The sequence below is a fragment of the Coregonus clupeaformis genome, chromosome 10 (assembly GCF_020615455.1).
Source record: "Coregonus clupeaformis isolate EN_2021a chromosome 10, ASM2061545v1, whole genome shotgun sequence".
Lineage (NCBI taxonomy): Eukaryota > Metazoa > Chordata > Actinopteri > Salmoniformes > Salmonidae > Coregonus > Coregonus clupeaformis.
In genome coordinates, this window is record NC_059201.1 from 37,184,789 (window position 1) to 37,204,567 (window position 19,779).

A 19,779-nucleotide genomic window follows, 5' to 3' on the forward strand; every position below is an offset into this window, starting at 1 on the left:
GGACGGGCTCGTCGTAATGGCTGAAATGAAATGGATGGAAAATGTATCAAACACATCAAGCACATATGTTCAATATCATTTATTTCTTACATTCCAGGCATTGTGATTAGACTGTCCTTTGATATGTCCGCTCACCAGCCACCACTGGTATCAAAGGACCAACAACAACAGCGTCTCTACTTCCTAAGGCAGCTGAAGAAATTAGTTATGCTGCCCCTGGTCCTCTCCAAATACTACCGCTGGAACATCGAGAGCGTCATGACTGGTTGCATCACGGTCTGGTACAGGAATTGTTCCGTCCACAACCGCAAGGCCTTCCAGCGGGTGGTGGAAACGGCCCAGTACATCACTGGGACCGTTCTCCCACCCATCCAGGACATCTACTTGAAACGGTGCCTGAGGAAGGCACGCAGCATCATCAAGGACCCAACACAACCCAGCCACGAGCTGTTCTCTCGTTGGGCAGACGGTATCGGAGCATGAGGTCTGATACCAACAGGCTCAATGACAATTTCTATCTACAAGCCATCAGACTGCTGAACACTTGAACTGGACTGACCACCTGCTCTGACTCTCTGCACCTTAGTACACATGCACTCACTCATGCACATACACACCCACACAGACCCACTCACACACACACACACACACACACACACACACAGTGGTGGGAAAAGTACTCAATTGGCATACTTGATTAAAAGTAAAGATACCTTAATAGAAAATGACTCAAGTAAAAGTGAAAGTCATCCAATAAAAATACTACTTGCGAAAAAGTATTTGGGTTTAAATATACTTAAGTATTAAAAGTAAATTGAAATGCTAAAATGTACTTAAGTGAAAATTCCTTATTTTAAGCAAACCAGACGGCACAATTTTCTTGGTTTTTTAAATTTACGGCTAGCCAGGGGCACACTCCAACACTCAGACATAATTTACAAACGAAGCATTTGTGTTTAATGAGTCCGCCAGATCAGAGGCAGTAGGGATGACCAGGGATGTTCTCTTGATAAGTGTGTGAATTGGACAATTTTCCTGTCAAAATGTAACGAGTACTTTTTGGTGTCAGGGAAATGTATGGAGTAGAAAGTACATTATTTTCTTTAGGAATGTAGTGAAGTAAAAGTAGGCAAAAATATAAATAGTAAAGTAAAGTACACATACCCCAAAAAAAAGACATAAGTAGTACTTTAACGTATTTTTACTTAAGTACTTTACACCACTGCACACACATTTATACATTAATGCTACACACACATCACAACTGCTTCTACCAGATTCATATTATACTGCTCAATTTATACACTGCCCCCATCCCCCCCTTTCCAAAACATAATGTAAATATTGGACTATAAATTCTGCCTTCCTGTATTATACTTATGCTAAAATGTTTATTCTATTCTACTGAGGCATTTACTTTATGTTCATATTCTTATCTTTTAGTATTTCTTATTGTTGTTGCATTGTCGAGAAGGAAGCTACAAGTAAGCATTCCGTTGGACGATGTACACCATGAGTATCCCGTATATACAACTAATAAAACTTTAAACTTGACACTTAAAACAAAGCCGGTTTTATCTCCAATCAGCATGGATAGGAGCAGTTCTTACAAAATGGTGTCTAATGGTCTGAAATAGAAATAGTGACCTGCAGGGAGTGTCATCACACACATTTAGCCTAAGTCGTCATAGCTCTACAAAACCCTAAGCACTCATTGGATGAAGTACTTCATATGTCCCATTATCACTGTGCACGTGAAGCCCCAACACACTAGGGGAGATGTTGACAGTGACCAAAATAAACGCCCTGACACTAGTGAAACAGCATCTCACACACACACACACACACACACACACACACACACACACACACACACACACACACACAAGCACACACACTCTCTCTGAACACCAAGGATCAAACGCAGCACTCTCCCTGTTCCACATTTCATACACTATTTATAATGTTCTCCCTGGCTAAATTATTGATGAGCTATATTTTCTATTCCTCTCTCTGCACTTTCTGTACTGTTCTATGAAGGATCTAGTACCCTCACTAACAGCCCACTCAGGGCCCATCTCTCTCTGTGGGCTTTCCATGGCTGCGTTCCAAATGACACACTATTTCCTAAAAAGTGCAGCACTTTTGACCATAGCCCTGGTCAAAAGTAGTGCGCTATATAGGGAATAGGGTGCCATTTCGGATGACATTACTGCTAAAGGAGACAGAACTGTAACCAGAGGAAGGGAACCATTTCCTGCCATTATTAAAGTATAGTCCCAGTCGGTATTAGATAGAACGTCACCGCAAAAGCTTTTTCAAATGCACATTTTTTGTTGTCTGCTTGTTTTAGTCAATTACAAAACTACATTTAAGAAAAGTACAACATGTCTAAAGATTACTTTTCAACATTGCCTGCTCCTGAGTGTTCTTACTACTTAGAAAGACGTAATATTGTAGGGCTTCCCTCATGCCCCTTTTCATGAAGGTGCTAGCAGCCACGTGAGTGAGTTCTAGCTAGCTAACTGTCACGGTTTCGGCCGAGGCGGCTCCTCCTCCTTGTTCGGGCGGGTTTCGCCGGTCGTCGTCTCCGGAGTTCTAGCTGCCACCGCTCTATGTTTCTTGTTTGTTTGGTTTTGTCTGTTAGTCACACCTGTTTTGTGTTAGGTCTCATTTAGCACCCTATTTAGTTTCCTTGTTGTTAGGTTAGTGTTGTGTGTAATTGTTCGTGTCGTGGTTGCGCTACCCGTGTCGGTACGCTATTTTCCTATGCTTCCTCCTTGTTTGTTAGGAGAGTTTACGCACCTGTGTGTGCGCTCGCATTTACGCCTGTGTGCGTCCTTTTGCCTCTGGGCTGTTTTGGATATATTTTTGTGCTTAAGTAAAGTCTTGTTGGACTTATCCTCTGCTGCCTGCGCCTGATTCTACACCACACCTAGACACAGCATCGTGACAGAATTACACACCATTTAATGGAATCAGCAGGAGCACCCGTCGACACCATGGAGGAGCGTCTCCTTGGTCAAGAGCACCGGATCAACCGAATCGGGCACGCCTTGGAGGGCGTCATGGACACCCTTCGTCGATGGGAGACCAGCGGGGTTCCCACAGCCCCACCTATCGCACCATCACCACCGGACAGCCAGCCCGTCCATCGACCAGAACCCAGTGGGATTCGGCTCTCGCTCCCGAGGGCGTACGACGGCACCGCTGCCGGGTGTCAGGGGTTCCTCTTACAAGTGGAGCTCTACATTGCCACCATACACCCGGCGCCCTCGGGATACGAGGCGTTTCCGCCCTCATCTCCTGTCTCACCGGCAAGGCGTTGGAGTGGGCCAACGCCGAATGGAGGGGAATAGACGCCGCCACAGTCACCTATGCGGAGTTCTCCCGTCGCTTCCGTGCGGTCTTCGACCATCCACCAGAGGGGAGAGCGGCGGGGGGGAACGTCTATTCCACCTCCGACAGGGGATGAGGAGCGCTCAGGCGTTTGCGCTGGAGTTCCGGACTCTAGCGGCTGATGCGGGGTGGAATGAGAGGGCCCTCATAGACCACTTCAGATGTGGCCTTCGGGAGGACGTCCGCAGGGAGTTAGCCTGCAGGGACACTACACTAACATTTGACCAGCTGGTGGACATGGCCATTCGGCTGGACAACCTGCTGGCGACCCGCGGACGTCCCAGGTGGGGGCCCCCCATTCCATCCTCCAGCGCCTCCGAGCAGTGTCCGATGGAGCTTGGAGGTGCTGGCGCTAGAGGGAGAAGAGGTAGGAGCCCGAGGGGGGCACTCTCCTGCACCAAGTGTGGGCGCGGAGGGCACACCGCGGCTAGGTGCTGGGGAGGGTCCCCTGGTGAGGGAGAGAGCAGGTCATACAGTGGGGAGTCCACCCAGGTGAGTAGGCGCCCTACTTACCCAGAGCTTTCTGTCGTACACATTACCTTACCTGTTTGTTTCCCACAGGTTGCACCTCGGTCCCAGCATAAGGCGCTAGTCGATTCAGGCGCAGCTGGGAATTTTGTAGACCGGAGATTCTGTGTTAAGTTAGGGATTCCCCTCCTTCCAGTCGAAAAACCCTTTCCTGTACATGCCCTAGATAGTCGTCCGTTAGGATCTGGGTTGATTGGGGAGGTCACAGGATGATGACGCAGGGGGGTCATGAGGAGACGATTCAACTCTATCTGATCGACTCTCCTGCGTATCCGGTGGTACTGGGGCTTCCCTGGTTGATGACCCATGATCCTACTATTTCGTGGCGAGAGAAGGCTCTTAAAGGGTGGTCTGCTCAGTGTGAGGGGTTATGTCTGGGTGTTTCCGTAGGGGCGACCTCGGTGGAGAGTCCGAACCAGGTGCCAGCACTGCACATTCCTCCTGAGTATGAGGATTTGGCGCTCGTGTTCAGTAAGACCAGAGCCGCACAGTTGCCGCCTCATAGACAAGGGGATTGTGCGATAGACCTCCAGACAGGAGCAGCGCTTCCGCGGAGCCATGTGTATCCTTTGTCACAGGAGGAGAAAAGGGCAATGGAGACTTACATTGCCGAGTCTCTGAGACAGGGATACATACGGGCCTCCACTTCTCCCGCGTCCTCGAGCTTCTTTTTTGTGAAGAAAAAGGATGGAGGTTTGCGTCCGTGTATTGATTACCGCGGTCTCAATCAGGTGACGGTGAAGTACAGCTATCCACTTCCTCTGATTGGGACCATGACGGAGTCCTTACACGGGGCAAGGTTCTTCACAAAATTGGATCTCAGGAGCGCATATAACTTGGTGCGCATTAGGGAGGGCGATGAGTGGAAGACAGCATTTAGTACCACCTCCGGCCATTACGAGTATCTCGTCATGCCATATGGGTTAATGAATGCTCCATCAGTCTTCCAATCGTTTGTAGACGAACTTTTCCGGGACATGCAGGCGCAGGGAGTAGTGGTGTACATAGATGATATTCTTGTGTACAGTGCTACTCGGGCCGAGCATGTAGCCCTGGTGCGCAGGGTATTGAGGAGACTGTTGGAGCATGACCTGTATGTCAAAGCTGAGAAATGTCTGTTCTTCCAGGAGTCAGTTTCCTTTTTGGGTTACCAGTTGTCTGCGTCAGGGGTGAGAATGGAGGTGGACCGAGTGTCCGCCGTGCGTAATTGGCAAACCCCAACTACGGTTAAAGAGGTGCAGCGGTTCTTGGGTTTTGCGAATTACTACCGGAGGTTTATCCGGGGGTTTTGGACAGGTGGCAGCTCCCATAACGTCTCTTCTGAAGGGGGGTCCGGTGCGCTTGCAGTGGTCAGCTGAGGCGGACAGGGCTTTTGGGAGACTGAAGGACCTGTTTACCTCGGCTCGGTGTTGGCGCACCCGGATCCCACTTTACCCTTCCAAGTTGAGGTGGACGCGTCTGAGGCCGGTATCGGGGCAGTTCTTTCTCAACGATCCCGGTACACCACCTAAGCTCCGCCCCTGTGCTTTTTATTCTAAGAAGCTCAGTCCGGCGGAGCGGAATTATGACGTAGGGGACAGGGAGCTGTTAGCCGTAGTACAGGCCCTAAAGGTGTGGAGGCATTGGCTTGAGGGGGCTCAGCACCCTTTCCTCATTCTGACCGACCATCGTAACCTGGAATACATTCGGGCAGCTAGGAGACTGAATCCTCGCCAGGCTCGATGGACTATGTTTCTCGCCAGGTTTGTGTTCAAGATCACTTACATCCCTGGGTCCCAGAACGGAAGGCAGATGCTCTGTCCCGTCGGTATGACACGGAGGAGAGGTGCGTGGAGTCCATTCCCATACTACCGGAGTCTTGTCTGGTGGCACCGGTGGTGTGGGAGGTCGATGCGGAGATCGAGCGGGCGTTACGCACCGAGCCTAGTCCTCCACAGTGTCCGGTGGGTCGGGTGTACGTCCCGCTCGAGGTCCGGGATCGGCTGATTTATTGGGCTCACACGTCCCCCTCCTCTGGACATCCGGGTATTGGCCGGACAGTGCACTGCCTTAGTACGAAGTACTGGTGGCCAACGTTAGCCAGGGATGTGAGGGTTTATGTCTCCTCCTGCTCAGTGTGTGCCCAGTGTAAGGCGCCCAGACACTTGCCCAGGGGTAAGTTACAGCCCCTGCCCGTTCCACAACGACCCTGGTCTCACCTCTCGGTGGATTTTGTGACAGATCTTCCCTCCTCACAGGGGAATACCACCATCCTGGTCGTTGTGGATCGGTTCTCGAAGGCCTGTCGTCTCCTTCCCATGCCGGGTCTTCCTACGGCCCTACAGACCGCTGAGGCTCTATTTACTCACGTCTTCCGGCATTACGGGGTGCCCGAGGATATAGTGTCCGATCGAGGCCCCCAGTTTACCTCCAGAGTCTGGAGAGCATTTATGGAACGTTTGGGGGGTCTCGGTGAGCCTTTACCTCGGGTTACCACCCGGAGAGTAATGGGCAGGTTGAACGAGTCAACCAGGATGTGGGTAGGTTTCTGAGGTCATATTGTCAGGGCCGGCCGGAGGAGTGGGCGAGATATGTGCCCTGGGCCGAGATGGCACAGAACTCTCTCCGCCACTCCTCCACCCAACTAACCCCTTTTCAGTGTGTATTAGGGTACCAGCCGGTTCTGGCACCATGGCATGAGAGCCAGATCGAGGCCCCCGCTGTGGATGAGTGGGTGCGGCGCTCGGAGGGAGACGTGGGACGCTGCACACGTCCATCTGCAGCGTGCCATACGTCGACAGAAGACGAGCGCCGACCTACACCGCAGTGAGGGGCCAGTGTACGCACCTGGAGATCGAGTCTGGCTCTCAACCAGAAACCTGCCCCTCCGCCTGCCCTGCCGGAAGCTGGGTCGGCGGTTTGTGGGCCTTTTAAAGTCCTGAGGAGATTGAACGAGGTGAGTTACAGGTTAGAACTACCTATTGATTACAAGAATATTAACCCCTCGTTCCATGTGTCTCTCCTCAGGCCGGTGGTAGCTGGTCCACTCCAGGACTTTGAGATTGAGGAGACTCCTCCGCCCCCGTTGGACATCGAGGGGGCTCCGGCGTACACGGTTCGGACCATCCTGGATTCGGAGACGCCGGATGGGGGGTCTCCAATATCTCGTGGAGTGGGAGGGGTACGGTCCGGAGGAGCGGTGCTGGGTGCCAAGGAGGGACATTCTGGATCCGTCCCTGATGACCGAATTCCATCGTGGTCATCCTACGCGCCCTGCTCCGCGTCCCCCTGGTCGTCCCCGAGGCCGGAGGCGGCGCGCGGCTGGAGCCGCGCGTCAAGGGGGGGGTACTGTCACGGTTTCGGCCGAGGCGGCTCCTCCTCCTTGTTCGGGCGGGTTTCGCCGGTCGTCGTCTCCGGAGTTCTAGCTGCCACCGCTCTATGTTTCTTGTTTGTTTGGTTTTGTCTGTTAGTCACACCTGTTTTGTGTTAGGTCTCATTTAGCACCCTATTTAGTTTCCTTGTTGTTAGGTTAGTGTTGTGTGTAATTGTTCGTGTCGTGGTTGCGCTACCCGTGTCGGTACGCTATTTTCCTATGCTTCCTCCTTGTTTGTTAGGAGAGTTTACGCACCTGTGTGTGCGCTCGCATTTACGCCTGTGTGCGTCCTTTTGCCTCCGGGCTGTTTTGGATATATTTTTGTGCTTAAGTAAAGTCTTGTTGGACTTATCCTCTGCTGCCTGCGCCTGATTCTACACCACACCTAGACACAGCATCGTGACACTAACGACCGGAACATTAAGCTAGCCAAGACCAACAACACAAACAAACTATACAGCTAGTAGTGAGTGGAGTTATAAATGGACTATACTAAACAAGTTAAATATCTTACCTGTGATTAAATGTTTTCCACACACCTACCTACATGTACCCTACTTGGACACCAGGTCCCCACATTTCCCACACCAAATAGCGTGAAGCCACAGGGCTCTTCTCGCAAGCTCGATTTCCCTACGTGGGAGCATTGCGAACCGTAGGTCGGGATTTTTTACCTGGTTACATTGAACAACACAGCAGCTTTTCAGCATGTTTTGTTATTTCTGTATAAAACAATCGACGACGACGTTAGCTCTTTTACCATGGAGGTCAATTGGAAAAAATGTTTGTTTTCCCCAATTTGTGAACGTAGTTGAGGGGAATTCCTTATTATGATGTGAATATCGACTTGAAGTATAAGGGCTGACATCTATAATCATAGTCATTTGAGTCAAAGTAACATTCTCTATTCTAGATGTAACAATCAGCTCTGAGGACAATCTAAGGCTGCGTCCCAAATGGCACCCTCTTCCCTATTTAGTGGTCCTCTGTAGCTCAGCTGGTAGAGCACGGCGCTTGTAACGCCAAGGTAGTGGGTTCAATCCCCGGGACCACCCATACACAAAAAAAAAATGTATGCACGCATGACTGTAAGTCGCTTTGGATAAAAGCATCTGCTAAATGGCATATTATATTATATTATATATTATAGTGCATGACTTTTGACGAGTGCTCTATGGGCTCATGTCAAATGTAGTGCACCATATAGGGAATAGGGTGCCATTGGGACGCAGCCTTAGACACAGGAGGAGAAAGCTTCACACTCCTATGCACGCACACACACACGCACACACACACACACAGACACACAGACACACAGACACACAGACACACCTGCCTGCACGACCACAAACACATTGTTTTCTATCAGATGGTCTGTCTTTTGTAGACAGTGTTCGCAGTGCTCTGTGGCATTTTACATTTGTATAAATGTCAGGAAATCTGATAAAAACGCAATCACACACACACACACCAAGGAGCGATAATACCCACACACCACCAACTCCCTTTAGACCCAGATGTAAATTAGACCAGTCTGCTCACACACCAGTAGAAAAAACCAGACAGTTTATGTTGTTCTATATACCTGTACAACCAGAGGAACAATGAACAATATAGAATACGATGGAATAATATAGAATACACTAGAATAATCTCCTCTGAAAGCCAGCATTGGGGAAGTAACTAACACACACGCTCACAAGGACATGTTATTCACTAGAGACCCATAGAAATCCCACAGCTCTGATTGATGTGAATCACATATGCTGCTGTAAAATTCAGGTAACTGACAAAATAAAGGAAACACTTGAGTAAATGAGCAATACAAAGAATTTTGAAAGCAGGTGCTTCCACACAGGTGTGGTTTCTGAGTTAATTAAGCAATTAACATCACATCAAGCTTAGGGTCATGTATAAAAATGCTAGGTCATGTATTAAAATGTTGGCCATTATTTTGGCTACCATCGCTATGCCCCCATAAGATGACAATGCCCTCATCCACAGTCCATGGGTGGTGACTGAATGGTTTGGTGAGCATGAAAACGATGTAAACCATATGCCATGGCCGTCTCTGAAGATCTCAACCCAATCAAACACTTATGGGAGATTCTGCAGTGGCACCTGAGACTGTGTTTTCCACCACCATCAACAAAACACCAAATTATGGAATTTCTCCAAACTTGTAGAATCTATGTGAAGGTGCATTGAAGCTGTTCTGGCTCGTGGTGGCCCAGCACCCTATTAAGACACTTTATGTTGGTGTTTCCTTTATTTTGGCAGTTACCTGTAAAATCCCTCTCTCTCTCCGCCCACTCATTATCCCCTGTCTTGCACTTTCTTTTTCTCCCTCACGCCATCTCTCACTTCCATGCTCTCTCTCTCTCTCTCACACTGTCTCTCTTTTCAGCAAACTGTACAGATTAACATGTGAGCTATTGATATACAGTACAGTACAGTCCATATATTCAATGGCAATGAATTATGCATTATGGCTCTCATAGGGCTGAGATACATTGTAATCCCATAAATAATCACACATTTTCTAACCTACACTCTTAGAAAAAAAGGTGCTATCTAGAACTTAAAAGGGTTCTTCGGCTGTCCCCATAAGAGAACCCTTTGAAGAACACTTTTTGGTTCCAGGTAGAACCATTTTGAGTTCCATGTAGAGCCCTTTACACAGAGGGTTCTACATGGAACCCAAAAGAGTTCTACCTGGAACCAAAAGGGGTTCTACCTGGAACCAAAAAGGGTTCTCCTATGGGGACAGTCAAATAACCCTTTTGGAACCCTTTTCTCTAAGAGTGTAAAGATTTCCTGGTTTTCTTCAAAAGCCATGGTCACAGTAATGATTCCTTTCCACTCTTATGTATAGATTAATCTCAGTTACTGAGTGCATGCCGATACATGCAGTAGCTCCTAGCTCACAACGCAGATGGACAAACACATAGGGTTAGCATAGGGCTCTTGTCAAAAGTAGTACACAATAGGGAATAGGGTGCCATTGGGAACGCACACATAAACACTAGCAGGGCTACACTCACTTGAGATCCACACACAAATATTCCATTGACGTCAATGTATTATTTATATAATGTATGGGTAAAGAGTGCAGGCCAAGTTAGGATTCGGCACCCTGTGACCAAACACAGATTTATTATAATCTCGGTCACCCAGAAAAGGTTGCATAATTGCGCCAGTGTTAGAAGATATACTAGAACGAGGAGCGGAAGTGGAATGAAGAGTTCCACCCTCTCTCTTTGCAAGTTACAGGCATGTCTATGGGCCAAGTGTTCCCTCCCCTTCCGAAATTCGAAAGATCTTAACACCTGCAAAATCGTGATTTGTCTAAATGACCAGTGATGAAAAATCTGCGCACCGGAACAAAGTTCCTCATTTTGTTGTTGCATCTGACAAATGCTATGATACCAGTTATGTTATGTGCATCTGCCCATGAGAGATTAGACTTATTATAATAACCTGACACACAAATACACACAAACACAATGACAGATCACAATGCCTAAGCCTGTATGCAATGAGACAATGTATTGTAGAGTACACCATGTAATCCACTGATTGGTCTACAGAGGTCCCACTTAAATGTAGACACAAGCTGTGAAAGGTTCTGAATGGTCAAAGGCAGCACCTGCTAGACCAGAGGGGAATATGGGTTGGCTAGAGCAGTGGTTCTCAAACCTCTCCTCAGGGACCCCCAGCCATTCCATGTATTTGATATATTCCAGAGCTAGCACACCTGATTTAACTTGTCAACTAATCATAAAGTCCTTGAATAGGTGAATCAGGTGAGTTAGTCCAGGGCTACAACAAAATTGTCAACCGTCTGGGGGTCCCCGAGGAGAGGTTTGAGAACCACTGGGCTAGAGAACCTGTCCAATGGTGTTGTGCTGGATGCTGGTTGGCTAAAGGAGCTGTCTGGTGACGTGGTGCTGAATGTGGGATGGCTATAGGAGCTGTCCTATGTTGTGTGTGGCTGAATTTGGGTTGGCTGGAGGAGCTGTGTATTGCAGTGGGGCTGAATGTGGGTTGGCTAGAGCAGGTTCCACTACACAGCAGATTGAATAATCAAAGCTTGATGATGAATTAGTTGGTCATTTGAATCAGCTGTGTAGTGCTAGGGCAAAAACCAAAACGTCCACATGGGGGGGGGGGCAGGACCAAGTTTGGCCTATAGGAGCTGTCTAGTGCTGTGGCGGTGCTCTTCTCCTCCTTTCCCCATGCATTAAACCAATTAAAGCCACACCCAGAAAGAAAGAAAGAAAGAAAGAAAGAAAGAAAGAAAGAAAGAAAGAAAGAAAGAAAGAAAGAAAGAAAGAAAGAAAGAAAGAAAGAAAGAAAGAAAGAAAGAAAGAAAGAAAGAAAGAAAGAAAGAAAGAAAGAAAGAAAGAAAGAAAGAAAGAAAGAAAGAAAGAAAGAAAGAAAGAAAGAAAGAAAGAAAGAAAGAAAGAAAGAAAGAAAGAAAGAAAGAAAGAAAGAGGCCACAAATCCACCTGGAGGGAGGGAGGGATCAAGAGAGGGTTAGCCTACAGCCAGAACAGGAAAGAGGGTGAGGAAGGAAAAAGGAGGGAGAGTGTTTATGTGTGATAGAAGAGGAAGCATACAGAAGAATCAGCACTCTCCTTCCACAGTTCTCTAGCCCTTACCAACAAACCTGCAGATATCATTAGACACAGGCATTGTACCAATTACATTCACATCAGAATTTGGCACTATAGAGCCCAAACAAAACCTAGTCTGTTGATGCAATCTTCAAACAAACACACAGGTTTCAGACTGCTGCTGCCATAGAGTTATATAACACCACAGAGATACATCTCATCACATCACTCTGAAACTTTCTGTACTCTTTGGACATCTCATAAAACTTCTCGGCTCGGCTTGTTCAGCTGCTTCTGAATCCACCCAGGCATCAAAGCAGCGCCTGACAAACAATATCGCCGTGTTTCCATAACGATCTATCTATCTATAATTGGCCAGAGCCATTGCTACTGGCAGCTAGATGGACGACAAGGCAGGCCCATAAAAAGCCCAACACCGGCCACTAATCTTGTTATTACTGCCATCATTCAATTGGGCCTGATTTGCATAATTAAGATCCATGATTGGCCTGACTCCTGATTGGCCTGAAAGCCTAACGAGCCTCTGTTCTAACGAGCAGCTTTTTTTGGTTCTATTGGAAAGAATCACGGGGTGCACCTTTAACCCTGTGAGACCCAAGCATAAATCCAAATGAGGATAAAAATGTATTACCCTTCAGAAATACTTCTAATAGGCCTCTGATTATGAAAATAATACAATTTCTGAATTTCAAGTTTGTAGAATAATTGTATGTAAACTTAGAAAAAATGCACCATTGAGCTTCAATGGTTGGACAAATTAGACCTTTTTTTTTATTATCACATCAAAATGGATCAAGAGCATTGACATGTGATGGAAAATATTGTCCTCTGGTATATACATCTAAAATGAGGTAATATTTTGTCTGAAATAGCTAAATTGATCAACTTGATCTATCCAAATGTTAGTATTTTGCTATCAAATTCATGTTTTTGAAGGATCAACTATTTTGTGGGTTTTCTATGTATGGAGAACATTTAACTTATTTTTTGTAATATTTGGTTGTCCTTTCTAGTTTAACTTGGAGAGATAACCTTCTTCACCATAAAATTAATGGTCGTCAATGGCAGTATTCTAACCTCATAAACCACATTATTTTGATATGTAGGGGAAACATCAACGTTACTCCTGAAGCATTTCATTTTCCATATTTGCATTATTTGGAAGGGAAACAATCTCTCTTACTTGACCATCAACATATGAATGTGGCCCCATGTCTCAGTTTTGCAACCCTTTAAGCGCAATGATGCATTTTTGCAATACCTATAAAACTACCTCTAGCTCAGAATGTTTGTTTCTAAATAAATAAATACATCTACATAATCACTACATCTTAGAGAAAAAAAAAAAGGTCAAGTCATGTACTTGCATGGATGGCTACCAACATACAGTATGCTGGTGTAGGAGACCAGTGTGATCTCAGATGAGTGGCCATTTTTCTAATGTTTCAGAGGCTACTGATGACATAATAATCATCCTGGCACACACCAAATACTACTAAGAGATACATCTGGGTCTAGGGAGATGAACTAGGTAGTGTTTGACCAGATTTTTTAGTTTAGGACCGGTACAGGATGCAATCTAGGCAGCGTTGCATTTTTACAACCGTGGGTTAAGAGGGTTAAAGGGGTGAGTCACTCACACTGCCCTGTGGAGCACCATAGGTCTTTCATTATGACTCATTGATATTAGTCATCTATTACTCCGAAAGGATCAAACCCAATTTAGTTTTATTGGCCATGTCTATGTCCCTAATGGCATCCTATTTCCCATTGGCCCTGGTCAAAACTAGTGCACTACATCGGGAATAGGGTGCTATTTGGGACACAACCTAAATCTCCCTTTCCACCACAGGGGGGACTGTTGTGAGTCACAGGGCATCACTTCTGGTGTGACACAATCCCACCTGATTACTAGAGACAGACAGGAAGCAGCAGGAAGAGTGCCCAATAAACCAGGGTTTGTATTCATTAGGGCATGCAACGGAAAACGTTTTGCAACAGAAAACAAAAATAAGTGTTGCTTACTAGACAAGTTGAAGTTGTCCCTCCCTGTTTCAGCCTGTTTTCTTTCGTTTGGTGCCTAATGAATACAACCCAGATGTATAGAAGAGTAATGCCCCTGACCCACACCCATTGGAATGCTTTAGTAAAACGCAGGTTTAAGAAAGACCAAGAAAGACTAGGGCAGCCAGAGTGAAACATATTCTATTGCACTATGACATGGCATTTTTAGAGAAACACATCCATAAACTATTCTATCATCTATTTCACCACAGATGGCCCAGTTTTATCACAGGGCACTTGGCCCTTATTCAGACCTGATCAAATCCACCCACATTCCTCACACAAAGCATTGTATCACCCTCTCACACACACCCACAAACACACTCACACACCCACACACAGGAAGGGAAACCACAACCAACTGAAGACTTCGATGATTAGAGATTAGACCGCTCTTACCTCCAGATGTGGTGCAGGGTTGAATCCACACATGTTGCAGACTTGGGCGTGACACTGGGTGCAGGTGTTGTAGTTGGGTGGCTCGGCCGTCACCCCCACGTTGAGACTGGTCTTACACAGGGGACAGCAGACACCTTTGGCCTGCTGCTGGGGGTGTCCCTGTTTGGGAGCGTGGGGTCCCTGTTGGGGAGCGTGGGGTCCCTGTTGGGGAGCGTGGGGTCCCTGTTGGGGAGCGTGGGGTCCCTGTTGGGGAGCGTGGGGTCCCTGTTGGGGTGCTTGGGGTCCCTGTTGGCCAGTATGGGGTCCTAGTGGTTTCCCAGCCCCAGCTGCAGGTCCCTGGGGTCCGGCTGGTTTGGGGGCAGGTTTGGGGAGCTGTTGGGGCTGAGGCGGAGCAGCTACTGGGTTATCTGATATGAGGGTGCTGGCCTGGTTGAGGAGGGAGGCACCGAAGCCACCGAAGCCTCCAAACAGCTTCCCAAAGGTCTGCTCGGGGGCGGAGGCCGGGGGTGGGGGCTGGCGGGACGGGGAGCTCCCTGCGCTGCGTGTGTGGTCCTGGCGGAGGGGCAGGGGCTGGTGGGCAGGGGAGCCACGGAGGTCAGGCTGGGACGGGGCTTTGGCCATGCCTGGGAGAGGGACGGCCCCTGGGGGGAGACGAGCCCCACCTTGACCCTGGCCCTGGGCTGGAGCAGGGCCCCCTGTACCTCTCTGCTGCTGAGGGGTCTGTCCCGGGCCTGGACCAGTCTGTCTGTTAGGGCCCGGTGGGGGCTGGGCCTGTGTCGGAGCCTGGTGCTGGGTTAGAGGCTGTGCCTTAGGTGGGGCTTGGGGCTGGGGCTGAGGTTGGGCCTGGGGCTGGGGTGGGGGCTGAGTTTGAGATTCAGAGATGGGCTCTGGTTTGGCTTGGTGAGACGGAGAGTGAATCTGCTGCTGGCTCTTGGAGCGAGGTGTCTCCATGTCCATTCCCAAAGCTCTCTGCATCTGGCAGTTCAGACACAGCCACTCCTGGACCTACGGTAGCAATAAAGAAGAAATAAAACAGTATTAGCAAGAGATATCTATACAGACTACTATACATACCCAGTGTCACCAACTGAATTCACTAAAATGATTGAGCGTTACCTGATTGGTGTTATTAACAAAAATCAATACATCCATTTCTGAAAACATTATAGCTAATCGATGGATGTTTGTAAGGAACAAATTGCAGAAATCATATGTCAAATATACATTGAGCAAGAGAACTGGGGCTGTATGTATCAAGCGTCTCAGAGTGGGAGTGCTGATCTAGGGTCAGGTCCCCCTGTCCGTAAAATGCGATCTAAAAAGCAGAACTGATCCTAAATCAGCACTCCTACTCTGAGAAGTTTGATACACCTTGGCTTGCCTCACTAGGAGCATCTTGTTGGTAAACAGCAGGGCTGATAAATGATGATGTAAGTTTACTGACACATGGCATGGGATCTATCACCTTCTGCCCTCTCTCACGCTGTCTTGTCTCAGTCTTTCTCTCCTCGCTACTCTCTTCCTCACTTTGCCTTTCATGTCTTCATCCTTCTTCACTGTCTCTCTTTCTCCCAGCTTCTCTCTCTCCTTCTCCTTACTCCCTCTTCATCAGGCAGATACTGTAACAAGATGGGAGTGACACCCACCTCTCCCCCACTCTCCCTCTCCTTCTCCCACCATCTATCCCGGCCCATAGACCTGGTTGGTAATTGGCATCATGGCGCGGGAACAGGGGACATGGAGGGTGTGGTCTTCAACTCTGACCTTTAGAACGCAGAACCATGTGGCCCCTAGTTTCACTCACAAACCATACTAATAATGTTTACTAGTAATATATGCCATTTAGCATTTAGCTTTTATCCAAAGCGACTTATAGTCATGCGTGCATATATTTTTCGTATGGGTGGCCCAGCACGAATCGAACCAACGATTCTTGACGTCGCAAGCACCATGCTCTACAAACGGAGCCAGCCAGCCACACACACACACACACACACACACACACACACACACACACACACACACACAAACACAAACACAAACACAAACACACACAATGCAAAAAAAGAAAGGCCCCGTCTTCCCAGACATCCCTGTTACATCAACAAAGTATGATTTGAGAGGACAACATTTTCAGACTAGATCTTTCATTTAATCAGTAGCGGTGTGTGGGTAAAATCACTGGGGAAGCCAATCCAGAAAAAAAAGCCATATTACAACCTATGTGTTGTGATAATTGCATTGTTTGCTGTCATGAGCACTCTCTCTCCCTGGTAGCAACATTAATTGCATTCAATTATCTTCCACTCTGCTCACCTCCCTCTCTCTACTCAGCCTAACTAGCTCCACCTGCCCTGCTCTGCTCTTGTTACCTGGCCAGCTGCACTGCATTTCCCACTCACCATCCTCACCTTGCCTCACTCTGTTCTAATTACTCTGCCAGCTGAACTGCATTTCCCCACTACCTCTCCCAGTATATCAAGCCCTGGTTTTCAGCCAAGCCCTGTCAGATCGTCTTCAAACCCGGACCAGTAACCTGCCTGTCTGCGCTCTGACTCCTGTTTGTGATACCGATCCTTTCTTGACTGCCTCCTTGTTCTACTGCCCCGTCTATCCCAACCTGCCTTCTGGACCTCGACTACTCTCCGATCTTCAGCCCCTCCGGTAACTCGTTTCTGCCTTCTGTCTCTCACCACGATATTTGCCCAGCCCTGATCAGTACTTCTGCCTGCCATTCATATTGCTGTTGTGTGTGTGTTCCCCCAGGTCTCCGACCACCAGATGAGCGTGCCCAGACGTTTCACCACCCTCAGCCCGATACGCCGCTCCATCACTGGGGAACACACACACTAAGCACTTCTGGACTGGACACCCCCGGACATTTGGTGACCCCCGGAGCACAGGTACCCACAGGAGGACCCTGAAAGACCCCTGACACCCCTGGGACTCCTCTTCCCGCCTGTAACCTTGAATAAAGAACTCTGAATTTGAACTTGCGCTCTTGGGTCCTCTTCTGTTCGTGACAGAACGATCTGACCATCATGGACCCAGCGCACTCCCTGACCACGATGGAGGAAGAGCCAGAGAGGACTGCCCTACAGCGACTGGAACGCTCTGAGGGAGACATAAATCGGATGGCTGGCGACATCGCTTCCCTTCTCCAGCGATTCAACCAGCAGCAACAACAGTTCCAACTGCAGCAACAACAGCTAGCCCAAGCCCTGCAACTACTCTCAAGCCCGGCTACTCCACCTGCACCCCCCTGGTCCTTTTGTTCCTGTACCACCGATACTCCTTCATCCCTCCGCTGGAGGTCCCAATGCTGCAGGCCCGGCAGTGCTGCCACCAGATCCCCACGCTCCTGAACCAAGGATTGGGAACCCGGAACGTTTTGATGGCAACCAGAAGCAAGTAAGACCATTCTTGAGCAGCTGCCGAATCCAGTTTGCACTACAGCCCAGGACTTTCTCAACAGAGGGAGCCAAGGTGGGGTATGTCATCACACATCTCACCGGTCGAGCTCGGTTGTGGGGAACGGCGAATTCGACCGGCAAACCCCAGCCTGTGCCTCCTTCAGTGCCTTTGAGGAGGAGATGTTAAAGGTCTTTGACCTAGGCTCGCCAACAGCCGAAGCGTCACAAGCTCTGCTCACCATCCGTCAGGGCAATCGGACAGTGGCAGACTTCTCCATTGACTTTCGTACCCTGGCCAGTCAAAGCTCGTTTAACCCAGAGGCACTGGTGCAAGCCTTCCTCCATAGCCTGGCGGACTATATCAAGGACGAGCTTGTTTCCCATGACCCGCCCTCAACGCTTGATGCCGCCATTGACCTTGCCGTTCGCATTGACCGCCGTATACAGACCCGGAGGAGGGAGAAGGGCCGTCTCAGTCAACCTGCCATCCGTACTCGGGTCGATACCGCTTCTGTCCAGCCCCTGCCTGTCAAGTCCCATAGCCAACTCAATCAGCCTGAGCCCATGGAGATTGGCCGTGCCTCTCTGACTCCCGAGGAGCGTCGGCGCCGTCTAAGCTCCAACCTTTGCCTCTACTGTGGTGGCGAGAATCACCGTGTCGCTACTTGTCCGGCAAAAGCCGCAGCTCACCAGGTGTAGGGGAGATCCGGGTGAGCTCAACAAGCCTTCAGTCTCCCTCCATCCGAAAGACCCTGCTTCATCTCCGCCTTCAGCTTTCTGACAAGACTCATACATTGGCCGCCCTTGTGGATTCCGGGCCGAAGCAAACATCATGGACCCTGAGCTTGCACAGCAACTGGGCGTGAACCATCATCAACTGACACAACCCATTCCTGCACGAGCCCTGGATGGGCATCATCTTGGCACTGTCACTCATATCTCCGCCCCTGTGACAATCCTGCTGTCAGGAAACCACCAGGAGTCCATCCAGTTTCACCTCCTACACTCACCTGGCCAACCACTCATTCTTGGATACCCGTGGCTCCGTCAGCACAACCCCCACATCGACTGGGAGACAGGAACAGTCCGTGAGTGGGGAAGGAGTTGTCACCAGACCTGTTTAAGGGGGCCACCCTGCCCGTTCACCGGGGAAGGATCTAGCGCTACCTCCGACATATCCAATGTTCCGGCCTGTTACCACAGCCTGAAAGAGGTGTTCAACAAATCCAAGGCGACATCTCTACCCCCCACACAGACCCTATGACTGCGCGATTGATCTCCTGCCTGGCACAGCACCTCCCAAGGGTCGTCTGTATTCACTGTCAGCCCCGGAAAGAAAGGCCATGGAGGACTACATTAATGACTCTCTTGCCTCCGGGATAATTAGACCGTCGTCTTCCCCCGCAGGAGCGGGATTCTTCTTTGTCGGCAAGAAGGACGGTTCTCTTCGTCCATGCATAGATTACCGGGGTCTGAACGACATCACGGTTAAGAATCGCTACCCACTGCCCTTACTTTCGTCTGCCTTCGAACTGCTGCAGGGAGCCACTGTATTCACTAAGCTGGACCTTCGCAATGCCTACCATCTGGTGCGGATGAGGGAGGGAGACGAATGGAAGACAGCGTTCAACACACCAACCGGCCACTATGAATATCTCGTCATGCCCTTCGGCCTCACCAATGCCCCAGCAGTTTTTCAAGCCCTAGTGAATGATATCCTCAGGGACATGCTAAATACGTTCGTATTTGTGTACCTTGACGATATTTTAATATTCTCAAAGACTCTGTCAGAACACACGCACCACGTCCGGTTGGTCCTGCGCCGCCTGCTGGAGAACTCTCTTTTCGTGAAGGCAGAGAAGTGCGAGTTCCATGCCAAGACCGTTTCATTCCTGGGGTATGTGGTGACCGAGGGCAGCATTCAGATGGATCTCACGAAGGTGTCGGCTGTCACTTCCTGGCCAGTTCCTGAGTCTCGGAAGAA

General features: G+C 48.9%; 1 protein-coding gene across 2 annotated transcripts in view; it reads right to left on the bottom strand.

Annotated features, from left to right (window-relative positions):
- The window catches only part of bsnb (bassoon (presynaptic cytomatrix protein) b), a 147,207-nt gene that overhangs the window by 84,426 nt on the left and 43,002 nt on the right, over nucleotides 1-19,779 (bottom strand). For both annotated transcript variants that reach the window (XM_041887189.2, XM_045222991.1), the window contains exon 3: nucleotides 14,383-15,387. In XM_041887189.2, the coding sequence (XP_041743123.2) occupies nucleotides 14,383-15,387 (1,005 nt within the window). The remainder of the gene's footprint in view (nucleotides 1-14,382; nucleotides 15,388-19,779) is intronic.